This window comes from Myotis nattereri, assembly GCF_964212035.1.
Source record: "Myotis nattereri genome assembly, chromosome: 14".
Classification (NCBI taxonomy): Eukaryota; Metazoa; Chordata; class Mammalia; order Chiroptera; family Vespertilionidae; genus Myotis; species Myotis nattereri.
In genome coordinates this window covers 53394579-53422267 of record NC_138089.1, presented here as the reverse complement: position 1 = coordinate 53422267, position 27689 = coordinate 53394579, and the positions used below count along the sequence as shown (strand labels likewise).

General features: G+C 44.7%; 1 protein-coding gene across 1 annotated transcript in view; it reads right to left on the bottom strand.

Moving 5' to 3' along the window:
- ANO10 (anoctamin 10) overlaps nucleotides 1-27689 on the bottom strand; it is an 89644-nt gene that overhangs the window by 23586 nt on the left and 38369 nt on the right. The window contains exon 11 of the mRNA XM_081106087.1: nucleotides 8575-8691. Coding sequence (XP_080962213.1) covers nucleotides 8575-8691 — 117 coding nt within the window. The remainder of the gene's footprint in view (nucleotides 1-8574; nucleotides 8692-27689) is intronic.

Sequence of the window (27689 nt, the reverse complement as noted above, 5' to 3'; positions counted from 1 at the left end):
AAGACCTACTCATCTCATGGTTCTCCTGGGGAACCGCAGGTGCAGGATAATCCAGACCCGCTCTCTGAATCCAGCTCACCCACCCGCCGGAGGCGAGTTCATGCAGCTGACACAAGGGGTCGCAAGACAAGTTGTTCAAATATCCACTTCAGGTGCCTAACCATCAGCACACTAAGTGGTTCGTACTGTCCATTAAAACCCTTTCAGGGTGATTCAATTTCAAAGGGATTTTAAAAAGAAGGTAACTCACTGTTTTAGAATCTACAGCAGTGATGGCGAACCTATGACACGCGTGTCACAAACTCATTTTTTGGTTGATTTTTCTTTGTTAAATGGCATTTAAATATATACAATAAATATCAAAAATATAAGTCTTTGGTTTACTATGGTTGCAAATATCAAAGAATTTCTATATGTGACACGGCACAGGGGTTAAGTTAGGGTTTTTCAAAATGCTGACACGCCGAGCTCAAAAGGTTCACCATCACTGCCCTAGGGGCTCACACCACAAGGAGGCAGGGACACCGGGGACATCATTGCAGCAGAAGCCACCGTGAATGACCTTTTCCTCCATCTGTTAAGTCAGGGCTTGGCACAAGAGGTTTTTCAACTCTAACATTTGACAGATAATGCAGGGAATTTCTGATAATTTATATTTTTAGCTTTGATCATAGATTGTACTCAATTAATATTTGTTGCTGAATTTTAATACCTGTATTTTAATTTTGCCTTACATAGGCATTCAGTATGATTCACTATTTGTGTTCTTAGAGCCATTATTAATGCAAAGTGATCATTTTCCTTTGATTAGGTAGTATTTAAAAAACTTAAATCCAAACATTTCTTGTCTTCTGCATTCTAGTCTTATGAGACAGAGGCAAATCACTACATGTCCTGTTTTTAGGGCTTTACTTAAAAGTCTAAATTTCTTAGCTTATCAATCAGTATATTTTCATCCCAATCTCTTAGGTTTATATTCACTGCATGACATAATACTCAATCATGTCTGAGGTTCTGTAGCATTAGAAATCAATGGAAAATAATAATGTTTATTACATTAAATAAAAGATTTTCTGTTTTAGCAATATACTAGTAATTAAAAACAAAAGTTAAAAATAAAGCCTGTGGTTTCCTGACATGGTTCCTGAATCCCAAGTTAACACTCAGAAGATAATTTCAAAGTCAAAGGGCTAGAATTTAGTAAAAGGGCACAAAAGAATGAGGCTTTCACCTAGTAATGTTCACTTAATTACTGACTCACTCATTCAACAAATATAAATTCTGTGTCAAGGGTAAGCCTGTCCCTAGGAAGCTTCTAGTCTGGTAGTCACAGACAAATATCTTTGACCCTGATGAAATCAGCAATATAGTCTTAATATCCTAGAACAGCGGTTCTCAACCTGTGGGTCGCAGCCCCTTTGGGGGTCGAACGACCCTTTCACAGGGGTCGCCTAAGACCATCGGAAAACACATATATAATTACATATTGTTTTTGTGATTAATCACTATGCTTTAATTATGTTCAATTTGTAACAATGAAAATACATCCTGCATATCAGATATTTACATTACGATTCATAACGGTAACAAAATTACAGTTACGAAGTAGCAACGAAAATAATTTTATGGTTGGGGTCACCACAACATGAGCAACTGTATTAAAGGGTCAAGGCATTAGGAAGGTTGAGAACCACTGTCCTAGAACATCTGGTAAAAATAGCAGGCATTTGCCTGGAAAAGGAAGACCTACTCTCACACCTGTTGCCCTCAGACAATGGAATTATTAATCTGGAACAGAATCTGAGACCTGGACTCTTAGAACTTTATTATTATTATTATTATTATTATTATTTTAAATATATATTTTATTTTTTTTACAGAGACGAAGGGAGAGGGACAGAGAGTTAGAAACATCGATGCGAGAGAAACATCGATCAGCTGCCTCCTGCACACCCCCTACTGGGGATGTGTCCACAACCAAGGTGTGCCGCGCCAACACAGCCAAGGGTGATCCTGAGTGGGGGTGATGAAAGGATTAAGGAAAGACAGACAAGGAATGAAAGCTGGGTCTCAGTGGGACACTGCTCCCTGATGAGGAGATGGTGCCAGCACCCACAAGCCGTGTCTTTAATTTATAGCAGATGCTACGAGGCAAAGTAAGGGCGTGATCAAGATGTTTACAGCATTCTCAACCCTACTCAACTACATGCACCTGAACTCTACCACACAGGCACGTGGGTCCACGTTTTCGGACCACAGGTTCAAGCTTACAGCTATAGCTGTTGGCTGTATTTGTGCTGGGAAGGCTCTGCCCTCCAGCTGGGACTTGCACGTGGCCACGGGAGGACTGTGCCCTCTCATTAGTCCAAGGCTTGAACCTGTCCAAAACACTGTAGCCGCGCCCCATACCAAGGTGCATGCCCTTGACCGGAATCGAACCTGGGACCCTTCAGTCCGCAGGCTGATGCTCTATCCACTGAGCCAAACCGGTCAGGGCAGGACTCTTAGTACTTTTAACATCTTACCAGAATATATCTTTTCTTTTTCAATCTACAGTTTTAAGCATTCTGAAATCTCTAGGACTTATTAGAGCGAGTGTTTTCTTTACAGACACAGACACATTTTAATGACATCTGCGAACTGGCTGAAGCTCAGGTGTCTCCTCTCCCGCACAGCCCGCCTGGGCCCGTCTGTGGGGAGTGGACCTGGGCTGCCGGCCCTCCGCCAACACCGCTCCTGACCCACATTCATAGGAGACCGGGAGACGCTAAATTTTATCCTGCTTCATGGCCCCTTCAGTAACTTCTTTTTTTTTTTTTTAAATATATTTTATTGATTTTTCACAGAGAGGAAGGGAGAGAGATAGAGAGAGTTAGAAACATCGATGAGAGAGGAACATCGATCAGCTGCCTCCTGCACATCCCCCACCGGGGATGTGCCTGCAACCCAGGTACATGCCCTTGACCGGAATCAAACCCGGGACCTCTCAGTCCACAGGCTGATGCTCTATCCACTGAGCCAAACCGGTTTCGGCAGTAACTTCTATAAGTAAAAACAAATCTGATTTGGCCGTGTTTCTTACATTGGGGAGAATGATTAAGATACACACAGTTTCCATTTTTCGTAGAGAACCAGGGGAATAAGATAAGTAGCGATTTATATAGAAATTCACTAGTGAAGAATTTCACAGAGGTGGAATTGTGACTCCTCATCTAATCTGGTCTTATGGTACCATTTTATCCCAGAATTCCTTCCTGGTTTACCCAGTGATGCAGGGCACCCAAGTATGAGGTGGTCCTCCCCCTCCGTCACCATCACCATCACCATCACCATCACCGTCCTCATCTCCTCTCCTGCCCCCCCGCCACCCCCTGCTTCCCACTGCGTCCTAGTCACACTGTTTCCCTTCAGCCTTATCCACCTTACATGTGGGCATCATTTTCCTTGGTCCATTTCAGTGTTGGGGAAACGATGACACAGAAAGGTCAAGTCGCTGACCCTGAGGCTGCACAGGGTGGTGAGACAAACCACCTGACACAGGAAAAGGTGACAGACCAGCTCAGAGGGCCACCTGACTCCCGAAACACCAAACTTGGTTTACCGTTCCCTCGAGGGCCTGTGAAACGGACCACCTCCTCCCCCAGGACTGAGGCTCCATGCTGCCTGCCCCCGGGTTTCTCAGAAGCCGGTCTTTCCCTGGATGCAGCAGGTCATCCTAAGGACATGCTGACAGACCAACATGTGATACATGTTCAACCGTCAAATACTTCACACCCTCATTCTACGTGTGAAACTTTCCACTAAAAACGCTTATTTGTCTACATAACTCAGAGCACAAATGCAGGGAGAGAAAGGTTCAGAGGCTCTGGGAGCTGCTGGAGTTGGTTTACATATGCCGAACCTGGAGCACAAAAGCATTACCTCATGCAGGCTGGCCCGTGGCCTGCCCTGTCCAGGGTCCCACGTCTGACCTGTGGTCACTGAGGCTATAATTAGCATGTGGTGTCCTCCGAAAGCCCTTATCTTGTTCTTTCAACTGATTTCCTAGGCTGTTGTCCTCCTCAAAGGCTCCTTTTGGACCCAGCTCTGCTTCTGTGGGTGTGGCTCCCTCCGGGGAGGGCTGGCTGCCCAGAGGCCGGTTCTGTGGTGACTGAAGGCAGGATGCTCCAGGCCATCCCATGCCGTGACTCCTTTCTATTTTTAATTGAATCTTAAAATTACTGAGCTTTAGATTCCACATATAAGGCTTGGGTGGGGCGGGAACCAGGTGGAGGGGGCAATGGAGGAAAAAAAGGGGGGACATTTGTAATCTCTCAACAATAAAGATTAAAAAATTTTTTAAAAAAATTACTGAGCAGCCCTAACCGGTTTGGCTCAGTGGATAGAGCGTCATCCTGCGGACTGAAGCGTCCCAGGTTCGATTCCAGTCAAGGGCATGTACCATGGTTGCGGGCACATCCCCAGTAGGGAGTGTGCAGGAGGCAGCTGATCGATGTTTCTCTCGCATCGATGTTTCTAACTCTCTATCCCTCTCCCTTCCTCTCTGTAAAAAATCAATAAAATACATTAAAAAAAATTACTGAGCATTGAATAAATCAATTTGAAAAGAAATAAAAGGGCATCCCCAGGATGCTATTTACTGTCTAGGATTCTTTGTAAAGGTCTCACCAGCTGAAACCCGATCACTTGAAAATGCCCTTTGCAAAGCAAACAGTTCTATTTCGCCCAGTCTGCCTCCCGCCTTAAGTATACCTACTTTGCCTATACATTCAGAAATGCCGCACTTTCCTATCTGACAATGAAAGACAACTGCTTTCAGTACCTCTCCTCCTTCAGCCCTGCACTCACCACACCCCACCATCCCGAGCTGAGGGGTAACTGGGACCCACAGAGTGCTTCTACAGGGGGGCTCCCGTCCTGCCCTAGAACCACATGGGTGCTGGGTGTAGACAGGTAAGCCAGAGCCTTCCCACAGACCATGGAGTCCAGCCTTTAGTTAACAAAACAAAAACCGAGCTGCAAAGAGGCTCCCAGCCTGGTTCCCAGGGCTGAACTTGGCCCAGGACTCACTTGTTCTCGCGCTCACCTGACCACGCCTGGGTCTATCTTTGCTGGGGACTGGGGGCTGGGGGCTGGGGTCGGGACATGGAACAATGGGAAGAGTTTTATAAATGTAGGTGCCTGCCCCGCTCAGATCTAGGGAATCAGGAACTTCAGAGTGTGGGGCCTAGGCACACGTATTTTTCAAAAGTTCTACATTCAGGTTGCACAGCCCAATTTAAGAACTCTGATGACTTAAATTTCTCAATTGCATTTTGTCCATAAAATGGAAAGAGAGTTGAAAAGTAGCCATTCAAATATAAATTAAATACAGTATAATAACTAATCATACGTAATCATTTCTATTGACAAGCTTGCTGTCAAATTCTGGCCACTTACTAGAGAGTGTGGAGACAGGCTGGGCATTAATGAGACTTATTCTTAAGCATGCTTTCAACAACTCCGTTTTCGATCGGGGGCCCACCAACTGACCGGAGGACAGGGCGGACGCTCTCCCGGCCTCGGATACATGGGGAAAGCCCAGTGGGTCGAAGCTCTGCCTGTTTACAAAGCAGTCTGTTAAATGTCAGATTAAAGAAAAATAAGAAAAATTCTATATCCTGGAAATGTCAATAGTTCAGCAAGTACACTGAAGCCACGCCCGTTAATCTGAGTTTCTGAAAAGCACAAAGCAGGTGACCTTCACACCTCGGACCGTCCGGCCTTTTGGGGACCTCTGGGCCGTGGCAAGATGATGACAGCAGCGTGAACGCAGCCCCCGGGCGTGCGGAGCATGCCCACCGTGAATGCGGGCCAGCACGGAGAGAGGGGAGGGGGCAGCTAGGACAGATCTCAGCCCAGCTTCCACCCTGGACCTTGTCTTCTCAGGTTGTCACTTTAACAAGGAAGCAGTGGAGGGAGGACACCTCTCCCTGGTTTGCAGACAAGGTCCTGGAAACCCTGACTCCTGCCCACTTGATGGAGCGGAGACATGAGCTGCGCACGCTCTAATTTAAAGTCACCTCTAGTGCAAGGTGGGAACGTCCTGTCTGAAGGCGTTTGATAAATGCACCGAGTCAAAGCCTTTCACACAGCTCTGTCCCTCCAGGGCCCTCACGGCAAAATCAGCACCAGAACCATGTGTTGTCAGAAGGTGATCTTAATCAGAGAATCACAGCTATGTCCATGGGGGGAAAAGGCCCAGAGAGACTTACAACCTTTTAGATATTTTTCTTCTTTTAAAATAATAGGAGATAGAATTTTGGTTAGATAAGTGTAAATAAATTGTGCCTCTGAATTAGGGCTTTGCTGCATGGTCAGGCAGGGTGTGTCTGAAGAGGTGGGACTCTAGGAGCTGAGAGTACTAAAGAGATCATTAGATTCTTAATAAACTCTAATATCCGTGAGTCCCCTGAGAGCAAACAAAACAGCTCTGTAGCAGGACTTTCAGGTAAATGTAGTTAGTACCATGAGACATGTTATTAATATCCAACATCAATAGAGACCCTCTGCTTTCAGACAAACACATGAGCACGTGAACTCCTGGTGAGAGGAGAGCTTTACTAACACAGAGCCAGACTGGCCTTGACCTGGGCAAAGGTGTGTGTGTGCCGGCCGCAAGCTGCCTGCCCGTCTGTGACATCTCACTAGGAATGTAGTCAACGAACAATGACAATGCTTATAGTTTTAAATTGTTTTGCTTACGTACCCCCTAAATCTTTTGGATGCTACCTGCCTTTTCACACAATTTTAAGTTGACATCTAACATTTTCATCAATAATGAAATATTTGCAAAAATGTAACTTCTAGCGTACTGCAAATAATGACACTTATAAATAAAATTGTAGATCACTCTATTAAAGATACCCAAGTCTAATAAGTACTGTACTAACGTGATATCCACCATCACACATTTAAAAATACACAAATGTTATTAATCAATAGTAAAAATTTTATGTCTTGCCTTTTTCCCTCTGAAGTCACATTCTTTCCACTTCTCCCAAAGAAATGTATCCTTCCAAAATATATTTGCTTGCTTGAAATTATAATATGCTCATAAATGAAAATGTCCTGTACTGTAAGTATTTAAAATTTTCTTCTGCACTGACTGGTCATTACAATTATACTGATGCATAAATGATTAAAATTATATAAATAATACATTTTAATAAACAATTATTGGACATACGTTTCTGGATGAAGTTTAAAAATGCATCTCGTAAGGAGATGATTCGGCTTGGTGGGCGGGAGGCTGGGGGGCTGTGCCACCTCGGTTTTGAAAGGCTCTCTGTCCCCTGGGAGATCCTCACCCTGGGGGCAAGGCACACGATAGGGTCAGGATGGTTCCTTCTGCAAAGTGGGCGGAAGACAACCGTGGAAGCAGAGATGGACGGACAGCGGGAGGAGCCAGGGCTCCTGGGCATCCTGGGGCAATGCTGTCTCAAAAGGAGGACGGTGTAAGCTGAGGGTCTGAGCATCGAGGCCCCTGCAGCTGTCTGTGCCCACAGGCTCCTCGCAAAGACGAAGGAGCGTCCCTGGGTGGCGGGGCGGCTCTGCCCACCCCTCCCGTCCATCTGCTCCTCTGCCCCTCGCCCGTGCGGTCTCAGCCTCGCCTTCAGTGAGAGCTGAACAGATGCTTTAAGTTCTGAACGGGGCGCCAGGTGAGCAGCCTGCGGGCCTGTCCTGGTCTCGGTCTCACTCCCTCAGCCTTCCGGAGGTTTCCTGAGGAATTCACAAGCAAGTCCCACCTGCCTCCTGTGGCACCTTGGTTTCCCCACTTGATTCATGGCCTCAAGCTTGATGTCTAAAATACATATTATGGGAAAATAAATTTCACTCTAAAGATTTCATCTGATGTTTATTTTTTTCTTAAAAAAAACATATGCATGTTTGTAAAAAGAAGAAGGACAGAGGAGGAAGTATGTGAATGGGAGTGAGTCTGAAAATGGCATTAGGGAAGTGAAGGAATTATTCAAACCCTCACCATGAGGGAGAACTGGTAAGTTCCAGCATGATATATTCATTCTCTCTCTCTCTCTCTCTCTCTCTCTCTCTCTCTCTCTCTCTCTCTCTCATTTCTTTGGTCTCTAGTAGAATGTGGAAGTCATGGGAAGAGGTTTCTACTTTTTGACAGTTTTTGCTGTTTCTGCCCACACTTCCTTGTTCTCCCTCACTCCGCAAGATACTCAGGATTCTATTTACTCACTTCGTCCTGCTTCATGTTCCCGTAGAAGCAGACTCAGAAACGAGCGCCCCAGGTGCTTCTGGGAAACCTCTGCTCTTTGTTGAATGCCAGCCCTATTCTTCATTTAACATTACTTATTTTTGTTTTGCTTCGTTTATTTCGTTCGTTAACCTGCTTGTGGCTCACGTTACCAGCAGGTGGGTTTTGCGATGCCCTCCTGAACGGGAGACTTCTGTGCTTATTAAACTGGTCAGGTCGAGGCCGGAGGACATGCTGAGAGCCAGCGCTCCGAACTGCGTCTCCTGGCCTTTGCCAGAGACACACGTTTTTTTCAGGACAGCTGCCCTTACCTGCTGCTTCAGTGCCTCCAAAGACTCAAATTCCAATCTGGCCAGTTTCAGCTGGATGTGCTGTGGTTTATCATGGATGGCAAAGGCAAGTATAAACTTCAAAGCCAGGAGAGCGTGCTGAAAACAAGAAAGAGTACACGTTCATGTGCCACAGTCGACCGCAGGGGCAAGGAAACCGCTGAGGAGCTGAGCAGTCTGCAATCCTGCGCATTAATCTTGGGCCGTTTCTAATTACTGGCCTGCAATGCATCAAAGACCAACCACGCCCATGAGTTACAGTTAGTCCACCCACTGGGGCCCATTCCATCATTACCGACTGCTTTGCTCTGTTCTTCTAAAATCAGTTATTCCCTTACATGGATACCATCGGCTGCCCTCACCGTTTTATAGGAAAAAACAAAGATTATTCTGGACAGTCTTCCACACCTGCTTTTCTCTCTCTGGGTCTTAACGGCCAATGCACCCCAGCATCCGACATTCACAGTCACCTTGTTCTTTACCCAGCAACATCCTCCTTGTGCTGTGCCTCAGGCCGAGCGACATGACGTGCCCGTGTCTGACACAGCAGGTGCCCCGGATCCTCTGCACCCTCCACGGAGCCTGTGTAGTTTCTTTCATGAAATAATAACCAATAAATATTGATGAAGTGCCTGATAGTGATGCACTACATTACACTGCTGGCTCCAAATACTGCCAGGCAGGTACACAGACATGCAGAGAGCGTCCTTTACACTGTCCGGTATAACACGGGAAACCTACAGCGTGGCTGTGTGACTTCCCTTCGACCTCAACATCGTAAAGAGGTTCTCTGTGACAACGATGGGAGGTTTCTAACTCTGCTTCTCGCTCTCCGGGACAGAAATAAGCCACCAGGACTGCTTCCAACGGTAAGCCTGTTAGATGCACAACCTCAACTCCCGGATGGGTCTCCAATTCTAGCCTCATTTTGTGACCCAGGATCCACACCCACAGAAATCTGAACGATCAAGAAACAAAGTTGCCTCTTTGAAGATAGCATGAGTCATTAAATATGAAAGGCTGTGAAATAATTTTAAAGGTAAGAAATAAAAGACACTCAGAAATATCAGTGAAGGAGATGAGACAGCCTCTAAGAAATGTTGCACTGAATTACTAACAACAACAACAAAACGACAGCTGAAAAATTAAATGAATGTTTTACTGTCATATTTTCAAAAGGAGGATGAAGGATAAATAACATGTGGCTGTCTCCATTATTTCATTCCACTAGAATTCTGGGATATCCCTGCATTTAACCACTGCAGTGGCGATACACAAAAGGCACCTTCCGTACTGCTGAGAAACGGCGTGTCCCAAGTTGTCAAAGCCCCATCATGGCTCAGGCACTGGCCTCCTTCCTCCCTCCGAGCAAATCTGACCCTCTTTTCTCTTCCTGGGTCTCTCGGTGGGGATTAGTGAGAAGAAAGACCCGCTGTGGGCTTCCCTCGGCCGTAAGGTGCTTGTAACATGTGTCAGCTGGTCACAGTGGGTTTCTTTGGATGGTAGTGCTACGGGTGAGCTCTTTATCTTCAGCATGTAGTGGACATGGGTGGCTTTTCATGGGGAAAAACACGTTTGTGAACAAGAACACAGGGAACCCTCACTTCACCAATGAGTGACACCAGCCCTGTCGGGCTCCTAACCCGCCCACCTGGTCACAACTGTCCCTGTGCCCAGTGCAGACCCAAACCAGACACCTGGGGACTCAGAGTCCGGCAATCCTTTTTCATGCACTCATTCTGCAAATGCTGGGGGGGGGGGGGGGTATACAGGGCACGTTGCTCAGATGTGGCCTTTGTCCACCACATCCTGACCTCCCAAATCTTCTGCCACCACAATGCCCTCCCCCGCACCCTGACTCGGCTGCACACCCAGAAGTTCCACCAATCTTACAGGTTTGTTTGGTTTAAACACACCGTTTTAAAAAAAAGTGAACATACCCCTGGGAGGATTGAGGAGCATCCCCGTTCACAGACACCTGTTCGTTAATGTATGAGCTGGTGCTAGTAAACTCTTTCTCTCTGCCCTGCCCCCACCCTGACAACCTCGGATGCTTGGGAATGAATGGGGTGGGGAGGACACCATTGCAGTGTGGGGTGAAAAGAGGCAAAAATGAGCCAACACTGTCTCCGTGGTCAGGAAAGGATAATTTAAGACACCCACCAAGTTTCAAAAGTTTAATTTTTAAAATCTTGTTTATATTTTCCATACAGCAAGTCTGTTTTAAGGCTAAAAAACTATGCTAACTGAAGTGAGAGAAAAATGATAAAAAGCATTTCATCTTGTTTTCATAAATAAAAGAAAACCTAAGATGAAATACGAATCTGCACAGATTTGCAGAAAAACATACTCAAAATGAATAGTTGATGGGCTTTTCATAGTCTGTCTATGAAAAGAGAAGACAATTTCTGGGCCACGACTGTGATTCTTCACCAACAATCTTCTTTTAAAGTAAAACTCACATAATTATATCCTAAACAAAGTAAGGGAGAGAAAAAACATTTGCCGGGGGGAGGGGGGAGGATGGGCAGAATTTTATCTTTTTTTACTTTTTTGTTAATCCTCACCTGAGGATATTTTTCCATTGAGTTTTAGAGAGAGTGGAAGGGAGTGGGAGAGACACAGAGAGAGAAACATCGATGTGAGAGAGACAAATCGATTGGTTGCCTCCCGCATGTGCCCCAACCAGGGCCAGGGATCGAGCCTGCAACTGAGGTACGTGCCCTTGACCTGTATCAAACCTGGGACCCTTCGGTTCTCGGGCCAACGCTCTATCCACTGAGCTAAACCGGCTAGGGCAAGTGGGCAGAATTTAAAAACTAATACATACGGGAAAAACTAAGATGGCGGCATAGATAAACACCGGGAAATAGTCGCCTCCCACAACAATTGAAAATTAGCCTAAAGGACGGAGCAAACATCGTCCAAAACAACAGGAAGGCTGGCTGAGTGTAATTTCTACAACTAGAAGAAAAGAAAAGCACGCTGAGAGCCAGAGGAGCTGCGGAGGCTGAGTGCAGAGGTACGCGGCGGCTCGCGCGCGCGGAAAGGGGGTGGCACCTGAGGACGCGGCTGTCTTTTTGAATCACAAGCTCCCGACTGCTCTGAACTCCGGTTCCGGGAAGTCTCTGGGGACCCAGGTCTCATACGGGGAGAGGCTGCTCTCTCAGGCGGCAGCGGGCGAACTTGGGGGCAGATTTCCCTCGGAGGTGCTTGCAGCCATTGCCGGGACACTGAGACGCGCGACTCCGGGCGCGGAGAATCAGCCATTGCTTCTTTCTACACCCTTTGACTCCCTGAGACCCCGCCCCACCCGGGCTGCGGCAGAGGCTTTTGCATGTGAATGCCCCAGAACTTTGCAACCTGATAATTACCTAACTGCAGCCGGGCCAGCCAGACCCGGAACTTCCAAGAGAAGGCCCAAGGCCCCCCAGCGGCTTGCATTGCTTCACAGCTGAGCCTCTTCGTAGTTCCTGCTGTGTGGCCTCAGGCAGGGGCTGAATTAGCACCTCCTTAGATCCAGGAGCCACTGTACCCAGTGGTCAGAGGGGGACCATTCTCCCACTTCAGACACAGCTGCTTCCCACAGCCAATTGGCCTGGAGGTCAATTCCTCCCAGTGATCCTACAACAACCAAGGCACCAAGAGTGCACCAAGAGTGTCCACCCCGGGTAACTGGGGAGGCTGAGCCACTGGGCCCTACAGGACACCTGGCGCGCAGACCACTCTATCAACACAGGGAAGCAGCCAAAATGCGGAGACAAAGAAACAGGTCACAATTGGCAGAAACGGAGGAGGCCAGACGACTGGATATAGAGTTCAAGGCCACGTTTATAAGGTTTGTCAAGAATTTTATGGAAACCGCCGATAAATTTAATGAATCCCTCAAGGAATATGGTGAGACCATGGAGGTCATGAAAAAGGACCAATTAGAAATTATGCATACACTGACTGAAATAAAGAATACTTTACAGAGATCCAACAGCAGACAAGAGGATCCCAAGAATCAAGTCAAAGATTTGAAATGCAAAGAAACAAAAAATACCCAACCGAAAAAGAAAAAAGAAAAGAGATTCAAAAAATATGAAGATAGTGTAAGGAACCTCTGGGACAACTTCAAGCGTACCAACATCAGAATTATAGGGGTACCAGAAGGAGAGAGAGGGCAAGATATTGAAAACCTTTTTGAAGAAATAATGACAGAAAACTTCCCCCACCTGGTGAAAGAAATGGACTTACAAGTCCAGGAAGCGCAGAGAACCCCAAACAAAAGGAATCCAAAGAGGACCACACCAAGACACATCATAATTAAAATGCCAAGAGCAAAAGATAAAGAGAGAATCTTAAAAGCAGCAAGAGAAAGACAGTCAGTTACCTACAAGGGAGTACCCATCCGACTGTCAGCTGATTTCTCAACAGAAACCATGCAGGCCAGAAGAGAGTGGCAAGAAATATTCAAAGAGATGAATAGCAAGAACCTGCAACCAAGATTACTTTATCCAGCAAAGCTATCATTCAGAATGGAAGGTCAGATAAAGAGCTTCACGGATAAGAAAAAGCTAAAGGAGTTCATCACCACCAAACCAGCATTATATGAAATGCTGAAAGGTATTCTTTAAGAAGAGGAAGAAGAAAAAGGAACTCTTACCATTTGCCACAGCATGGATGGAACTGGAGAGCGGATAAATACCACAAGACCTCACTTATTTGTGGAATATAATGAACAACATAAACTGATGAACAAGGACTGATCCAGAGACGGAGAGGCATTGATTGGACTGTCGGGCCTTGGAGGGAAGGTAGGGGAGGGTGGGGGCAAGGGGGAAAGATCAACCAAAGGACTTATATGCAAGCATATAGGCCTAACCAATGGACACGGACAACGGGGGGGTGAGGGGGTGAGCGGGGAGAGGGGGGGTAGAGGGTACACATATGTAATATCTTAATCAATAAAAAATATTAAAAAAAAAAACAAAAAACTAATACATACAAAGAGGTTAGCACTCCAAACAATGTGCTTCAAGTAATGATTACAGGGTGCCTTCGTTAGGGGGGGAAAGAAGAGGAGATTAGCACTCAGCAGTGGAACCCCTTCCAGCGCCAGCGGTAGGTCCCACCTACTCTGCCAGCAGCACGTACTGCACCTTCGGTCACTGCAGGGCTGTCAGCCCTCGGGAGCTTGTGCCAGGTGCACAGAGAGTGAGCTGGACCACTCTATTTTACAAAAACTAGAAAACTCACGACGTGACCGACAGTAGCAGCTGTGTTTATAGCAGTGTGTCCCCAACCCTCTCTTCTGAAATAGAAAATGCAAATTAGAGTTGAATTCTTGAAATTCTGGAAAGCTAATCTGATTTCTACAGTGGCACCTCTTTCCATTCAGAGCCAGCCACCACTGAATAAAAGAGATTCCATCCGAAAAACATCCTCTGATGATTACCAGACGAATGACACGCCAAATGCCAATCCATAAATGGTTAATGGAGTCAAGATTGAAAAAAATATGTGCAATTAGGCTCTCAAGGAAAAATAAAAAACCTCAGAAATTTTCATTTTAAGATGGTAGCATGCACAGCTACTTCTTCCACCTCCCCAGGGTCCCCTGAAATGACAGAAGCATATGCTCTTAAAAAAAAGAGAGAGAGAGAGACTGGAAAACAAGAGAATTTGCCACAACTTCTGATGGAGCAGAAAGTACAGCTCATCTCCTGAGACAAAGGAAGGAACTCCCTAAGGAGCCTCAGAGAGGGGCCAATGTCATGTTCAACCCCACAAAGGAAAGTGGGCCAGGGAGTCCGCACCAGAGTGAGTGCATCAGAGGACTGTCTTCAGGAAAGCTGGGGCCACAGGGAGCCCCTTCTCATGGTGCCTTGTAAGACAAGTAACTGCAGGTTCTGCCCTCGCTCACGCTAAAGCCAGGGGCGTGTCCCTTAAGGAAAGCATGTGATCTCTGGGGAGAGGGCCTGGTGTGGGGCTGTAGTCCCAGGAGAGAAGCTGAGCCCACAGTCAGCACAGAGTGAACCCAATGTAAACCGTGGCCTCAGTCACTAACAGATCAACATTGGTTTATCAGCTATGACCAGTGTACCATACTAATGAGAGATGTTAATATAGGGGAACTGGGGGAACTGGGGGTATATGGTGACTCTGTACTTTCAATATAATTTTTCTGTAAAACGAAAAATGCTCTAAAGTATTAATTTAAAAATGTACATTGTACATCAAGATAACAAGGTCTGTAGTAGTCCATATTTAAACAGACATATCCTGATTGCAAAATATTTTTTCAGGAAAGTATTTCTGGAAGGTGATATAATGACTTCCTCTCTTACATAACACAGCTGTGGTGGCCCAGAAAACACTCTCCCCCAGTTGGAAACCTATTTAAATAACATCAAACATTCAATCCCAGGTTTAACTCACAGTAAAAGTGCATCCAATTACAAAAGAAGTATTAAGAAATTGAGTATAAATAAAACTCTTTTTTTAATTACTTACCATAAGATGTCCCATTTTGGGATACAAAGTCTCAAATTTTCAAAATATAGGAAACAGAATAGTCCTTGCAAGTCTACATTTTCTACTCTTGACCTGAAACCTCACTGAATCCCTCCACTGCAGACAGAGGATGGCTCTTAGGGTATACACCAGGGGTGTTAAAACTCTACCCTGTAACCAGTTGTACTAATAAAGTTTCTGTATTTGGTGCATTCCCATGGATACTCCCACATTTCCCTAGGTATAAAGGTTTTTTTAAAGTAAAGTTTTAAAGAACTACTGGGGCGGGGGGGGGGGGGGGGGGGGGGAGGGAGAGACAGATCCACTACTATTATCCTTCAGTTTACCTTATTAAGAAAGTAGCTGAGAACAACTGATGGTTATTTTTTTAAAATATATTTTTATTGAGGAAGGGAGAGGGAGAGAGAGAAACATCAATGATGAGAGAGAAACATCAATGATGAGAGAGAAACATCAATGATGAGAGAGAATCATCAATCAGCCTCCAGTACGCCCCCTACAGGGGATTGAGCCTGCAACTGAGGCATGTGCTCTGACTGGGAATCAAACCATGACCTCCTGGTTCATAGATTGATGCTCAACCACTCCGAGCCACGATGGTTATTTTTTTAAGTGTCAAGTCAATATACAATCACATAAAAGCTACTTGTGAATCAAATGGAACAATCACAGTGTAGATCCAAGGTTCAAATGCTCCCTGAGACCCTGGGCCACTGTCCTTGTGGTGAGCTCAGAATGGGAGGGAATGGCCTGATGGTAAATTGCTCCTCGTCTTAAATACCCTTACGTCTCCCTTGCTGTCAGAGGGCTTGGCATGTGATCATGTGTAGTAGCACATGGGAAGGTGGGTGACATGTCTTCCTGTTTGGACCAAGTATAACCTTAACACAGAGGGTGCGAATTACTGGTTTTGAGCAGAAAAGGGAGAAGGATGACTGACACTGGGACGGAACCCGTTGACTCGGCAGGTGACAGCTAACCAGCCCAGCACGGGCACACATGGTGGGTGAGGGTGGGAAAGTCTTGAAGCGATTTCCCGGCCGCCAGTCCCCGGGGAAAGCAGTTCCTACTTTTTATTTTTTTTTATTTTTTATTTTTTTATTTTTTATTGCTTAAAGTATTACAAAGAGTATTACATATGTGTCCTTCCCCCCCCCCCCCGCCCTTGACAGTCCCCTAGACTCCCCTATCCCCCAGTGTCTTATGTCCATTGGTTATGCTTATACGCATGCATACAAGTCCTTTGGTTGATCTCTTACCCCCCTCCCTCCTGCCCCCCAACCCTCCCCGGCCTTCCCGCTGCAGCTTGACAATCTGTTTGAGGCAGCTCTGCCTCTGTATCTATTATTGTTCAAAAGTTTATAATGGTCTCTATTATCCATGAATGAGTGAGATCATGTGGTAAATTAACCCTTGAATACAGTGCTTACCGTGTGTCAGACCCTCCTCCACGTGCTTCCCGTATATTTACTCACTCACTGTTCACAGCAAGAAGCTACATTCCCACTTGGCAGGTGAGGAAACCGAGGTTCGGTGCCCGCCTCCCGGTGGCTCTACCTGCTCTGATGGCTTGTGCCTACGGTAGCGGAGGTGGCCTCCCAGGTGGAGAGAAGTTTTCAGGCACAAGTACGTAGTTAATTTCATAAATGCTTAACTTTCACCCCAGTGTAGTGTTCTCGCTTGATATAATTTTTTTCTCTCATTTTAAACAATATGGAATATTCACACCATGCGTAGGTTGTAGATAATTCAAAAGTAAACTGGCCATGACCCAACATTTGGCAAAAGCTGGAGAAATCAAGCAGTTGAAAAAGTTTACTCGGTGATTAGACTTCCACATTCTATCCTTATTTTAAGGTTAAAGCATCAGAAAGCAAAGCCAAGCCCCCGCAGAAGCGCCTCTACACGCCAGGGCCCTTTAGAAATGACACTGAACCATCTGAACGGCATATTCTGCACATTTCCGGAAACTGTTCTTGAGGAGACTGGTCGTTATGCAAACCAAGGTTCCCATTCAAGGAATTACATAATAAAGTCAACTTTGAGTTTAATTTAAAAAATGTGTTTCTAAAGAAGAATGTTTATGCTTTATTTTGTTTCATAACAAAAAGATGTATTACCTTTCCCCTTTTACTTCAGATGAAGGGAGAACGAAAGGCAAGACTGAAGGCCCAACGGTATTGAATTTCTCACCTTGTGCGGGTGGGTAAGAACATACTGTCCCCGCTTGTCCAGATAGAGTCTAAAAGTTTCTTAGCCTAATTTCTGTTCACAGTTTTACATTTGTAGTTACTTCCATCTTCAAGTAGGTGGAGGCAGAAACAAAACATAAACATTAGACTTGGATGTAACAATTCAGAATTTGGCCGATCTAAAATTAAACAATGTAGTAAAAATTACAACTGCACAGAACTCAGGGATAAAAACAGAACTAGACAAGTAACGACCCTTAGGGCAATGTGATTGGTACATCGCCCTGAAGAGAGCTTTAAAGAGAAGAGGAAGTTTTAAAAAGCTGCAGGCATTTCTAAATAAGTATTAGATAGACTGAGCAGGAGAAAAGTTAATTACCAAATGGTTAAAATCAAAATGTAATACTGGGATTTGAGGCACTTCTGGAATAAACAGATTAAACTTATTTCTGCTCCCCTCTCCTCCCAGACCTCACTAAAATGAAAGCCCTCCGTGCCCAGACCCAGTGAACCCGACCTCGGACGGGCTCCTGTGGCCCCTCTCTCCTCGCCAGCAGAGCCAGCCCCCACCCACCCTGCAAAGAAAATGCCATTACACTGAAAGGGGAATTCGGAGGAGACAGACAAGGCAAGGACCCAAAGAAAACTTGAGAGAAATGATAGTGCCTTCAGGAAGCAAAGTGCAGAAGACTATTTTTAAAGGGGGTGAGATCATTCGGAGGACAAAGAGCTCTTGGACACTAACCATATGACAACAGAAATAAATTCAACAGAAGAATTAGAAAATACAGTTTAGTCTCAAAACAGACTAAAACAATCAAAACAAAAAAGGAGACAGAAAATGGGGGGGGGGGGGGAGGAATACACAACAAATGATAAATCCAGATAATGCAATGGAGGCCCAGGAATAGAGGAGATAAAAGATGGAGAAAGACACTTTTCAAAGAAATAATTCAAGAAATGTCACAGAACCGAAGAACAGGAGTTTGCATGAGTCAAGCTCAATTGATGGGAAAGAAAAAAGAAGCCCAACCCACCGAGACATAGCACTAAGAAATTTCAAAACAACGTGAATAAACTTGAAAGCATCTAAGAGACCAGCAGATCGTGGGTGGAAGACAGGCTGAGCCCAGCGTCAGCCTCCCACCATCGCCGCAGGCAACAGCGCAGAGCCTTCCAAATCTGGAGGGAAGCTGGCTGTGGGGAAGTTTTCAGACACACAGGATCCTAAAATTTCTCTGCCATGGACCAGCCAGCACGGAAGGGATTAGGAAAGGGTGTTGGAGCAAAGCGAAGTCCATTCTCAGGAAGTCAGAGTGAGGGGGAGAGTCTCACAGCATATTCAGAGAGTGAGCTGCCAAGATCGGGACCGGACACCATGATTCCCGGAGTAACCTCTCCCAGGAAGACAACAGAAGGGAACACAAATAAGTTACCTGATGTGTTTAAGGGCACCGAGTTTAGGAAAGAATCTATCATAGGTATGTAGAAAACCAAGCAGATTAAATATAAGGCAATGATCAGCTCAACTATGTTTAAGGAAATGTAATCACGGCACACTATATGCTTACCTGAAAGTAACAGTTATGTAGTAATGTAATCGTTCAATACTAATTTAGCCAAAAACTGCGATGTAAAGCTACATGGGGAGGATGGAGAAACAGAAGTTATGTGGCGAGTGTAAATACCTCCATATTATTTAGTAGGGGAGTCAGTAAAACTGAACATGTTTTTTAGAAATGTAGATGTAACTAGAAGGGCTAAACTACTGAGTCACTGACACGAAGAAATGAGAAGAAAGCAGTGACCTGTAATGTTGTTATTACTGTGCTCTTAAAGAAATATTTGACCTTTCAGATTACGAATATGTATTACTTTCATAAACCTAAATGTGATTACCAAAGGAATCTCAATAGGCTTGGTCAACCGTAAGCAGAAAATTTTGTAAAATCCAGTTTTTAAATTTGGCAAGGACTCGGACACCTGTCATCTGTGCCTCCAGAGAACCAGGGCCTCAGGGTTGGCAGCCCCTGAACGGCCATCTAGTCCATGCCACTGCTCCCCAGCGTGCAACCAGCTGCTTCATGGGCCACTCTGCCCAGGAACGGCTCCCAGGACACCCAGGCCCTCATCTACAACGCAGGACGCCACACCAGATGGACGTGCTAACCCTCACCGGCCCCTGAGGCCTCTTTTCTGAGTTCCCATCCATCTCCAAAGGGGCTCTCAATGCTCCCAGGGTGTGTGACCAAAGCAGACACCAACAACAGCTCCCAAGTTCACAGCTCCCGGCTCCAGGAGCAGCCAGACCAGGACGAGCGCCCCCTGGGGACAGTTCCAATCCCTCCAAGGAAGAGTGGCCTGGTGGCGCCTAGGCTGGGTGCCCACTGTTCATCATGGGGCAGGGGTGGGGCAGGGGTGGGGCACACTTTCACCAGAAGCCACGGCTGTTTCCACCAGGAGCCACAGCTGCACCCACTGCCGTCAGGGACGGAGGCGAGTTTCCCGGAGAAATGAGTAATGGGCAGGCAATTCAATAAATAGGACATGGATGTTGAAGAAAGAGACTGCTATTGAATTTGTCTCTTCAGAGATTCAATTTTTGGTCATGTTTCAGAATTATTTAATTGTATCTTCTCTCAGGAGCAAACGATTTTATGCTCTGAGCTTGCTGTGGTCTGGGCACTGCTGAGCGATCAGCACCAAATGGTCACACAGCAGAAATCCAACAAGGTCGTTCCTTCAAAAACACCTTCACCCTCTTCTAGCTGTGTGTTCCTTTGTTGTGAAAAGAATGATCTCTTAAGTGACTCCATCCCAGTGACAAAGATCTGCTTCCAGGCCCTGGGCCCTTTCCCCAATGAGTTCAGCGATCGGATATTTTTATAGTGTCGGGGATCTTGTGATATTTCCTTCAGATGCCCTGTTTCATTGCTCTCATTTGCACTGCAAAATGACATTGCATCCGAGGGGCCTCCCTTCTGCAGCGGGGTTCCCCCCACCCCAGTGTCGAGATTCCCACAGTCGTTCCCGCTGCTGCACCCTGGACAGCCCTCAGCGCTCGCCCTGGTTCCTAACCATGAGACACGAAGGAGTACGTCAGTCACTCAGCACCTCACACTGCTCAGATGACTCCTAAGCCAATATTATCCTTGATTGATTATGGAGGTGGAGGCTGTACTCTCCCGCAGTGGGCACGACCAGTCAACTAAGTATTTGGACTTTACATGTCCGCAGCTGATCGCACGGCGAGCAGGGGCCTGGTGTGAACTAAAGGAACTGATTACACACCTTTCACTGCAGACTCGAGGGGCGAAAGAGGATGCAGCAAGTTCTCACTATGTCACCGCGGAGATCACCCACCGTTTGCCAGGATGGACTCTTTACGAACATTCATTTCAGGTGCTTAGCACGTGTTGTGATTCAATTAGCCAGTGCTGTAAGTACACGCTGGAGAAAATATTTTGTGCTAGAGGAGCATTTTGCTACAAAAAAAGGGGGGGGGGGGATCTCTATTTCCAGGTGATTAAATAAAGGGCATGGGAAAAGTCTTTCTCTCTCTCTCTACGAGGACAAGGAAAAAGACAAAGTGTAGTGATGCCCACAAAATCAATGAGCTGGTGTTTTGTTCACTTAAGATTGCTAATGATCCCAGGATGTTAAAATGTGACCTGGCCGGCTCATTGGGGTACAGTGTAACATCTTTAAACCTGAGATGACTTAGCAAAATTTAAAACCTGTTCTAATTATCTCATGGTCATTACTTACTGATCCTGATAAAAAATAAAAAATAAAGGACTGTCTTATAATAAATCAACAGCTACCCAAATAAACATTTGCAGATAAAAATCACCTTTCATTAAAGACATTTCCTATTATATGAATCATTTGCTAAGAATAACCCTATAAAGTAACCTTTGTATCAACACAGTGCTTTAAGGATTTAGACGCTTTTGAGTATTATTTCTTCTGATCCTCGTAGCGGTTGTATTCGGCAGTTATCAACATGACTCATGGATGAGGAAAAACGGCTTGTAGCTCAGAGGTTTGCTTAATTAACGTCACCCAGCTTGCAGGGAGTTGGAGCTGGAGCCAGGCTTTTAACAACCAGCCTGTCCTCCTTTTCCTGCTAAATGTAGGTTCCTTCCCCTTCTCACGTCTCCAACTATGGATGCAGCAGCAAAAGCCTTGGACGCTATATGTACAGCACCCCCCTCCATGGATTCCTTTCTGTTGCAAAAGCTTTCAGCTTATTACTAAAACTCTAAAACTTTTCATGTAAACACAAGCAAAAAAAAAAAAGCAAAACAATAAAACAGACCAAATCTTGGCAGTTTGAATGAGAGGGGAAGACAAGCATTTTAGAGGCCTCCCTTTAAAGTTTAAAGCAATAAGGTATTTTAAAATCACAATGATAAAGATTAAAAGCTTGGTAGTACTCAAAACCCTTATGAACATTGGACAGTAGACACCATGAGAGAACAGATACTGTGTACTCAAACTGGTCTAGGCCATAGAAAAGAATGGAAAGCTACCCCAACTAATTCTAAGAAGCTAGAATATACTTAATACTAAAACCTGATTTTTTTTTAAAAAAAGACCAATTTCACTATAAATATAGATGCAAAAATTCTAAATACAGTACTGGCACATAGAACCCAGTAGTGAATTAACAGAATAATATTACATGACCAAGCATTGTTTATTTCACAAATGCAGGGATTGCCCACCATTAGGAAAGCTATCAACATATTTATTACATTTATATTTTTTACAGTGAAAACATTAAAACAATATCAATAAAACATAGAGGCTAAAAAACATTTGGTAAAATTAAACTGTCATTCCTAATTAAAACAAGAAAACAAACAAACAACTCCCTAAAATAGAAGTAGAAAAAGATACTTAAATAAGATCAAGGCCATTTACTAGAATCTTACAACAAACAACTTAGGTAATGGTGAAATATTGAGGCCATTACCATTCAAGACGAACACAGGGATGTTTACTATTCAACATGACCCTAACTAATGCACTAAGAGAAGATATAAAACAAATGGTGTAAGTCCTGGCAGAGCAAACATCTGTATTTGCAGCAGCAAGTGAGAGCTTAGTAGTTGTTGGATATAAATACTTTTTAAAAGCTTTTCTTTATACTGGTAAGAAATGGAAATTGATTAGAAAAATACTATTCATAAGAGCAATACAATTTACCAAAGGAAAATAAGAAAGGTACAGAGCTTATATGATGAAAAACAAAATTTTACTGAAGAACATAGAATAAGGCACTGATAAATGGAGATCCTGAATGCAGTGTTTTTAGGCAAACTCATCACAAAGTATTAAATCTTCCCAAGATTCACATAGAAATTTAATTGTAATCAGAAACCAAAGGATTTTGTTGAAATGAAACTAAGTAATTTTAAAGTTCATTTGGAAAAATAAATATATAAAAATTAATAACAAATCTGTAGGGGGGAAAGTAAGAGAAAAAAATCAAGGAAAAAATACTAAAACTTACTATAATAACTACAATCAAAACAATATGAATTGGCTCAAAAAGAGACAAATAGATCAGTGAAACAGAACAGATTCTCAAAACATATGTGATAAAGGTAGTATTTAGGTTACTAAAAAAGATGGTTTATTTAAAAATGAAATAAATATAAATGGCTATTCCTTTGGGATATACAAAGTTGGACTCCTACTTTAAAAACAAAAAATAGTTTCCAGATGAATTAAATATCTAAATATAAATAGGACACCAGACAAACACAACAAAATTCCTTCCTGATGCTGTTTCCTGGTCACAGAAAACCCAGTCCCTGAAGAGGAGGGGCCTCTCTTTCAGGCTGTGCTCCCTCAGCAGGAAAGACCCACCTCTCTGGGCTCCCTGTGAAGTGGTCCCCACCTCCTCCCAGGTGCCCTCTGCTCTCCTGCAGACCCTTCAGATGCCCGTCGTTGTTTATAGAAGAGAAGGCTGTTCCCTGCAGCAAGTTCATTGGCAGAACAGGAGAATTCGCCCCAGATATAATATTTTCACGTTGCTTCTTATGATATATTCAAAGAAAGAGGGAAAACAATACAAATTAAGCTAACCTAAACATGAAATTAAAGAACCCAAAGTGAAAATAATGGTACAGATCTTAACGTTGATGCTTAATTTCTAATTTTGTTGCATAATCTCTGCACTTTTTATGTGGAATGACATATATCTTGTCCCTATCAGGATGAATTCTCAGCTGCGAATCAAGTCATTAACAATCTGGTAATTACCTGCAAAGGATTTAAGTAGCATGGAATTCTCCGCTTGTACAATTTTTAAATCAAGGAGCACCAAGTACTTGCTCTGCATCATGAAGTGGCCTTGCAGCAGGATGAGGCCCTGAGCAGGGACCGGCTGCGGGCTGGCTGAGGGCAGGGGAAGGGTCCACAGTGGGAGCGGTTTTCCCCTCCTGGGAAGCTATTGGGCATATCTACGTGTTCTTGCATCATCAAACAGTTCTGGACTCGAGGTTGTCGTCCTCGGGGTGTTTGAGTAAGTTCCCAGCCCTGAATGACTTCAGGTGGTGGTGCATACTGAGGAAAAAGCTAAAATCACACCACAGATGTAATCACCCTTCTCCCCCAGCCTTCTAGAGCTGGAGAGGGGCAGCTCAAGGGTTTGTCCTGTTTTTTCTCATAAGATGTCTTCATGTTCCTGACAATGGTGCTGGTAACTTCTAGTAAAATTTAAAGCACAGCTAAAATCGGTATTTACCAAGGGAGTTCCTAAGCAATGCTAGGCCTTATGGGTAAAATAACTGGAACGCAGAAGACATAACCCTGTCACAAAGAGTTTACAATCTATTACAAGTGAGAATCCAGGCATGAAGCAAATACAAAACATCTCCATGGCAACGTATATTCAAGTGTGGTTCAAATTATCTACCTCCACACAAGGACCTTGATGATAAAGAAATGCGTTGACCAAGGAAGGCGTGGCAGAGGAAGTCGTTCTCTGATTGGGCCTCAAAGGAAGCCTCGGACTTCAGCAGGCAGACAGGAGCGCTAAACAGAGGAAGGGGCAGTCCCAAGCCATGGAAGCAAGAACCAGCAGAGGTGCAAAAAGATTGTTGGAGAGGAAGACGATTCCTATCCTGCCATGAAAGACCGTTGCATTAGTCACCCTCCAGTTTGCCCAGAGCCCAGCATAATGTCGACACAAGACTGATATTCTGCAGGATGGAACGCAATCTGCCCAGGGGATGATGGGAGGAAGCGGGGGGGGGGGGGGGGGGGGCGGGGGGTGGAATGACCACGCGTGTTACAGGCAAGGGGAACAGGAGACCCAGAAGCCCTGGAGAAGTCCTGGCTCCAATGATTCATTCACATGCCTCTGCGACACGGAGTGGGAGACCACAGTGCAGACAGTGGTCTCCACCTGGTGGCCTCCCGTTGTCACCTTGAAAGCTAGCTGAAGGCGATCGTTACCATTACGCATGTGTACATCACTGTTTGGAGGTGCCCTCTTCTATGGCCAATAAAAGCAAGCTGTTAAACTTGATAGGATTCAGAAATCGGAACAATATGGGCTCCCTCTAGTGGTTTAAAACACCTCTCACCTTTAGATATTTAAAGGAAGTTTCTACTTTATTTTGGTCATTTCTTTTTAGTTTTTGTACCACCTAGTCCTTTTCCTCTTGGAAAAATACCAGTCTTATAAAGAGCTCACTACAGTGTTCATCCCAGTAGTGAGGAGAGGGGAACAGGCCCAGAGGCCCAAAGTCACAAAGCAACTTCATCTGCTTCCTTCCAAAACAATCAGAAGCTCAAGCAGCAAGAAGCGAAGAGAGAAGGGACAGATAGCGAAGCCACGTGATGCAGGGGGACTGGGATAGAGAGTGGGATTCGGCAAAGGGAAGTGAGCTGTAACCACAACATAAAAAAAAAATTAATGCTCTCAAAAGGCTCCAAAATCATCTTGGATGATCCTGGCATCCAGGAAGAAATTTTAAAAGGATTAGTTTCTAACAGGCTTTATGCCAATCCTGGCCCAAGTTTGTAGGATATTGTGGCTGCTCGGCCAGCTAAGATCTGCTTGAATTTTTCAAGGCTGCCATGTAGAGAAAGGTTGCATCACTGCACAGCCATGCATCCTATTAAAAACCCCGCTCCAGTGAGGCAATATTATGGCTAAGAGAGAAGGATTGTTACAGAGCAGCAAACCTGGCCGTGGCTGTTGCCGTCTGTGCTGAGGCTTGGGATCTTGTTATATAATGATGCACTAAAGTGTTGGCGATCTCCTGGTCCAAAAAAATCAATACCAACAAAAAGCCAAGTGCAAAGGATCCAAGAAAAAGCATGAAATACCTCCACTAAGAAATGTAAATAACAATTATGACAATTACAGCTGGGTAATGTAATTGGTACCTAATTAGAGCTGTGGCTGGGACGGAATATATTTTCTGCTATTGCTAAGCGAGGCGCTGCTTGTTTGTTTTTTTGAAAAACCAGATTGGTTCACCTCGTTTAGAGAAAAAAGTCCTTTTAGATCATTATTCTTGAATCAATTCTCAACAAACTACCAAACTGGCCCAAAGTCTCTTTCAAAGATGATGGTAAAAATCATTCTGAATGAAGTTCTTCTGAACCCTCTCAGTGCTGTGACAGTTTCTCTGCTTTACTTTAGTAAAACTATTTAGTCTTATACTAAATAGCAACCATTTACAGCTGAAAACAAATACAGTCAAATGCAACGTGTCTGGTAAATACTATGCAATGGTGAACCTTGGATCCCTGGTCAGAATACAACACTCTCTCACGACACTTTTTCTATGGGAAAATCAGTTGCAGATTGAAGTTGCTTAAATTACCAGAGCACGTGTCCTGCTTAGCATGAGGATTGCCTACAGGCTGGTCCCTTGATGTTATTTCACTAGTGAGTTGACTGAGGAGTAAGTATGTCACGAGATGTCATCATCTCCAGGGATTTACTCAGGTCCCTGCGAGACCCCAAATTACACCACACCAAAGCCTCAACTGGTTTTCTTCCTCGGGAATGAGGTGTCACACTTTCCTCATGTGCCCTTCACAGCAAGTCATCTCTCAGATCACAGAGCCAGCACTCTGTCGTTTTGTGACAGATGTTCAAGAGAAGGAGGTGACATACACAAACGTTAGCCAGTGGGGTTTGTTTCAATCTCCCCGACTGCAGTTTTCACACCTTTTACTTATGCTTAACACAAGAGCACGGTCCCTCGGGCCAGCAGTTATACCTCCTTGCTCCCCCACAGGGCCCGGAGATTAGGAGTCTGCGTAAGACGGGTGAAAGATACTTGCAGAACAAATCAATTTCATATTTCAATTTGTAGCAGAGATAGATGTACCTTGTTTCTCAGAAGAGCTAAAAAGGTAAAGAGTTTAAGATGTCAATAATTAAAGAAATCAAAGAAAAACATCTCCTGTATGAAATGGTCAGGGTAGCTTTATATGCAGTTGCCCCTAAATCTGGAATGAGCCCAGATGTCCTTCAAAGAGTAGGTGGTTAAATACACCGTGGTACACGCATACCATGGAACAAGCTCTCGATACACATAGTAACTTGGAGGAATCTCCTGGGAACAGTGCTGAGTGAAAAAGGCTCGTCTCAAAAGGGTATGTACTGACCGACTGGGAAATGGAGAACAGGTCGGCGGCTGCCAGGGTAAGGGATGGAGGAGGAGTGGAGGGGTGAGCGGTGGGTGTGGTTATGAAAGGGTGAGAGGGAGCCTTGTGCTGTCGGAGCTGTTCTGTATCTACCTGTGACGGTGAACATGCAAACTACACATGTGATCAAGTGCGTAGAACTAAATCCACACAAGATCTAAACCAGATCGGCAGATTGTAGCGATGTCATCCTCATCTGCAACATGGCTCCAGAGTTCTACAAAATGTTAGCCCGGGAAGAGACTGGGGGGAGGGTGCAGGGAACTCTGTGTATTACTTCTGACAAATGCATGTGAGCCTGCAATTATCTTAATAACGATTTCAGTGACAAAGAAATCATGAAGTCAATATCTTGCTGTTGTCTGATGGGCACCTTCTTCTGAGTCCCTGGGACCTAACTAAGTATGCCACTGTGTGCAAGGGAGCAAGCTTGTAGAGGTGGAAAATGTGATACCCCTGATGGTTAGTTAAACCGACCAGCTTTACATAAAAACTCCCCAACTGTCCCACTAAGTCGGCCAGCGTTTACATTCTGCATGCTCTGCTTATCTCCAGCTAGAATGGAAAGAAAGATTATCTTTTTTTAAAAATATATTTTATTGATTTTTTACAGAGAGGAAGGGAGAGAGATAAAGAGCTAGAAACATTGATGAGAGAGAAACATCGATCAGCTGCCTCCTGCACATCTCCTACTGGGGA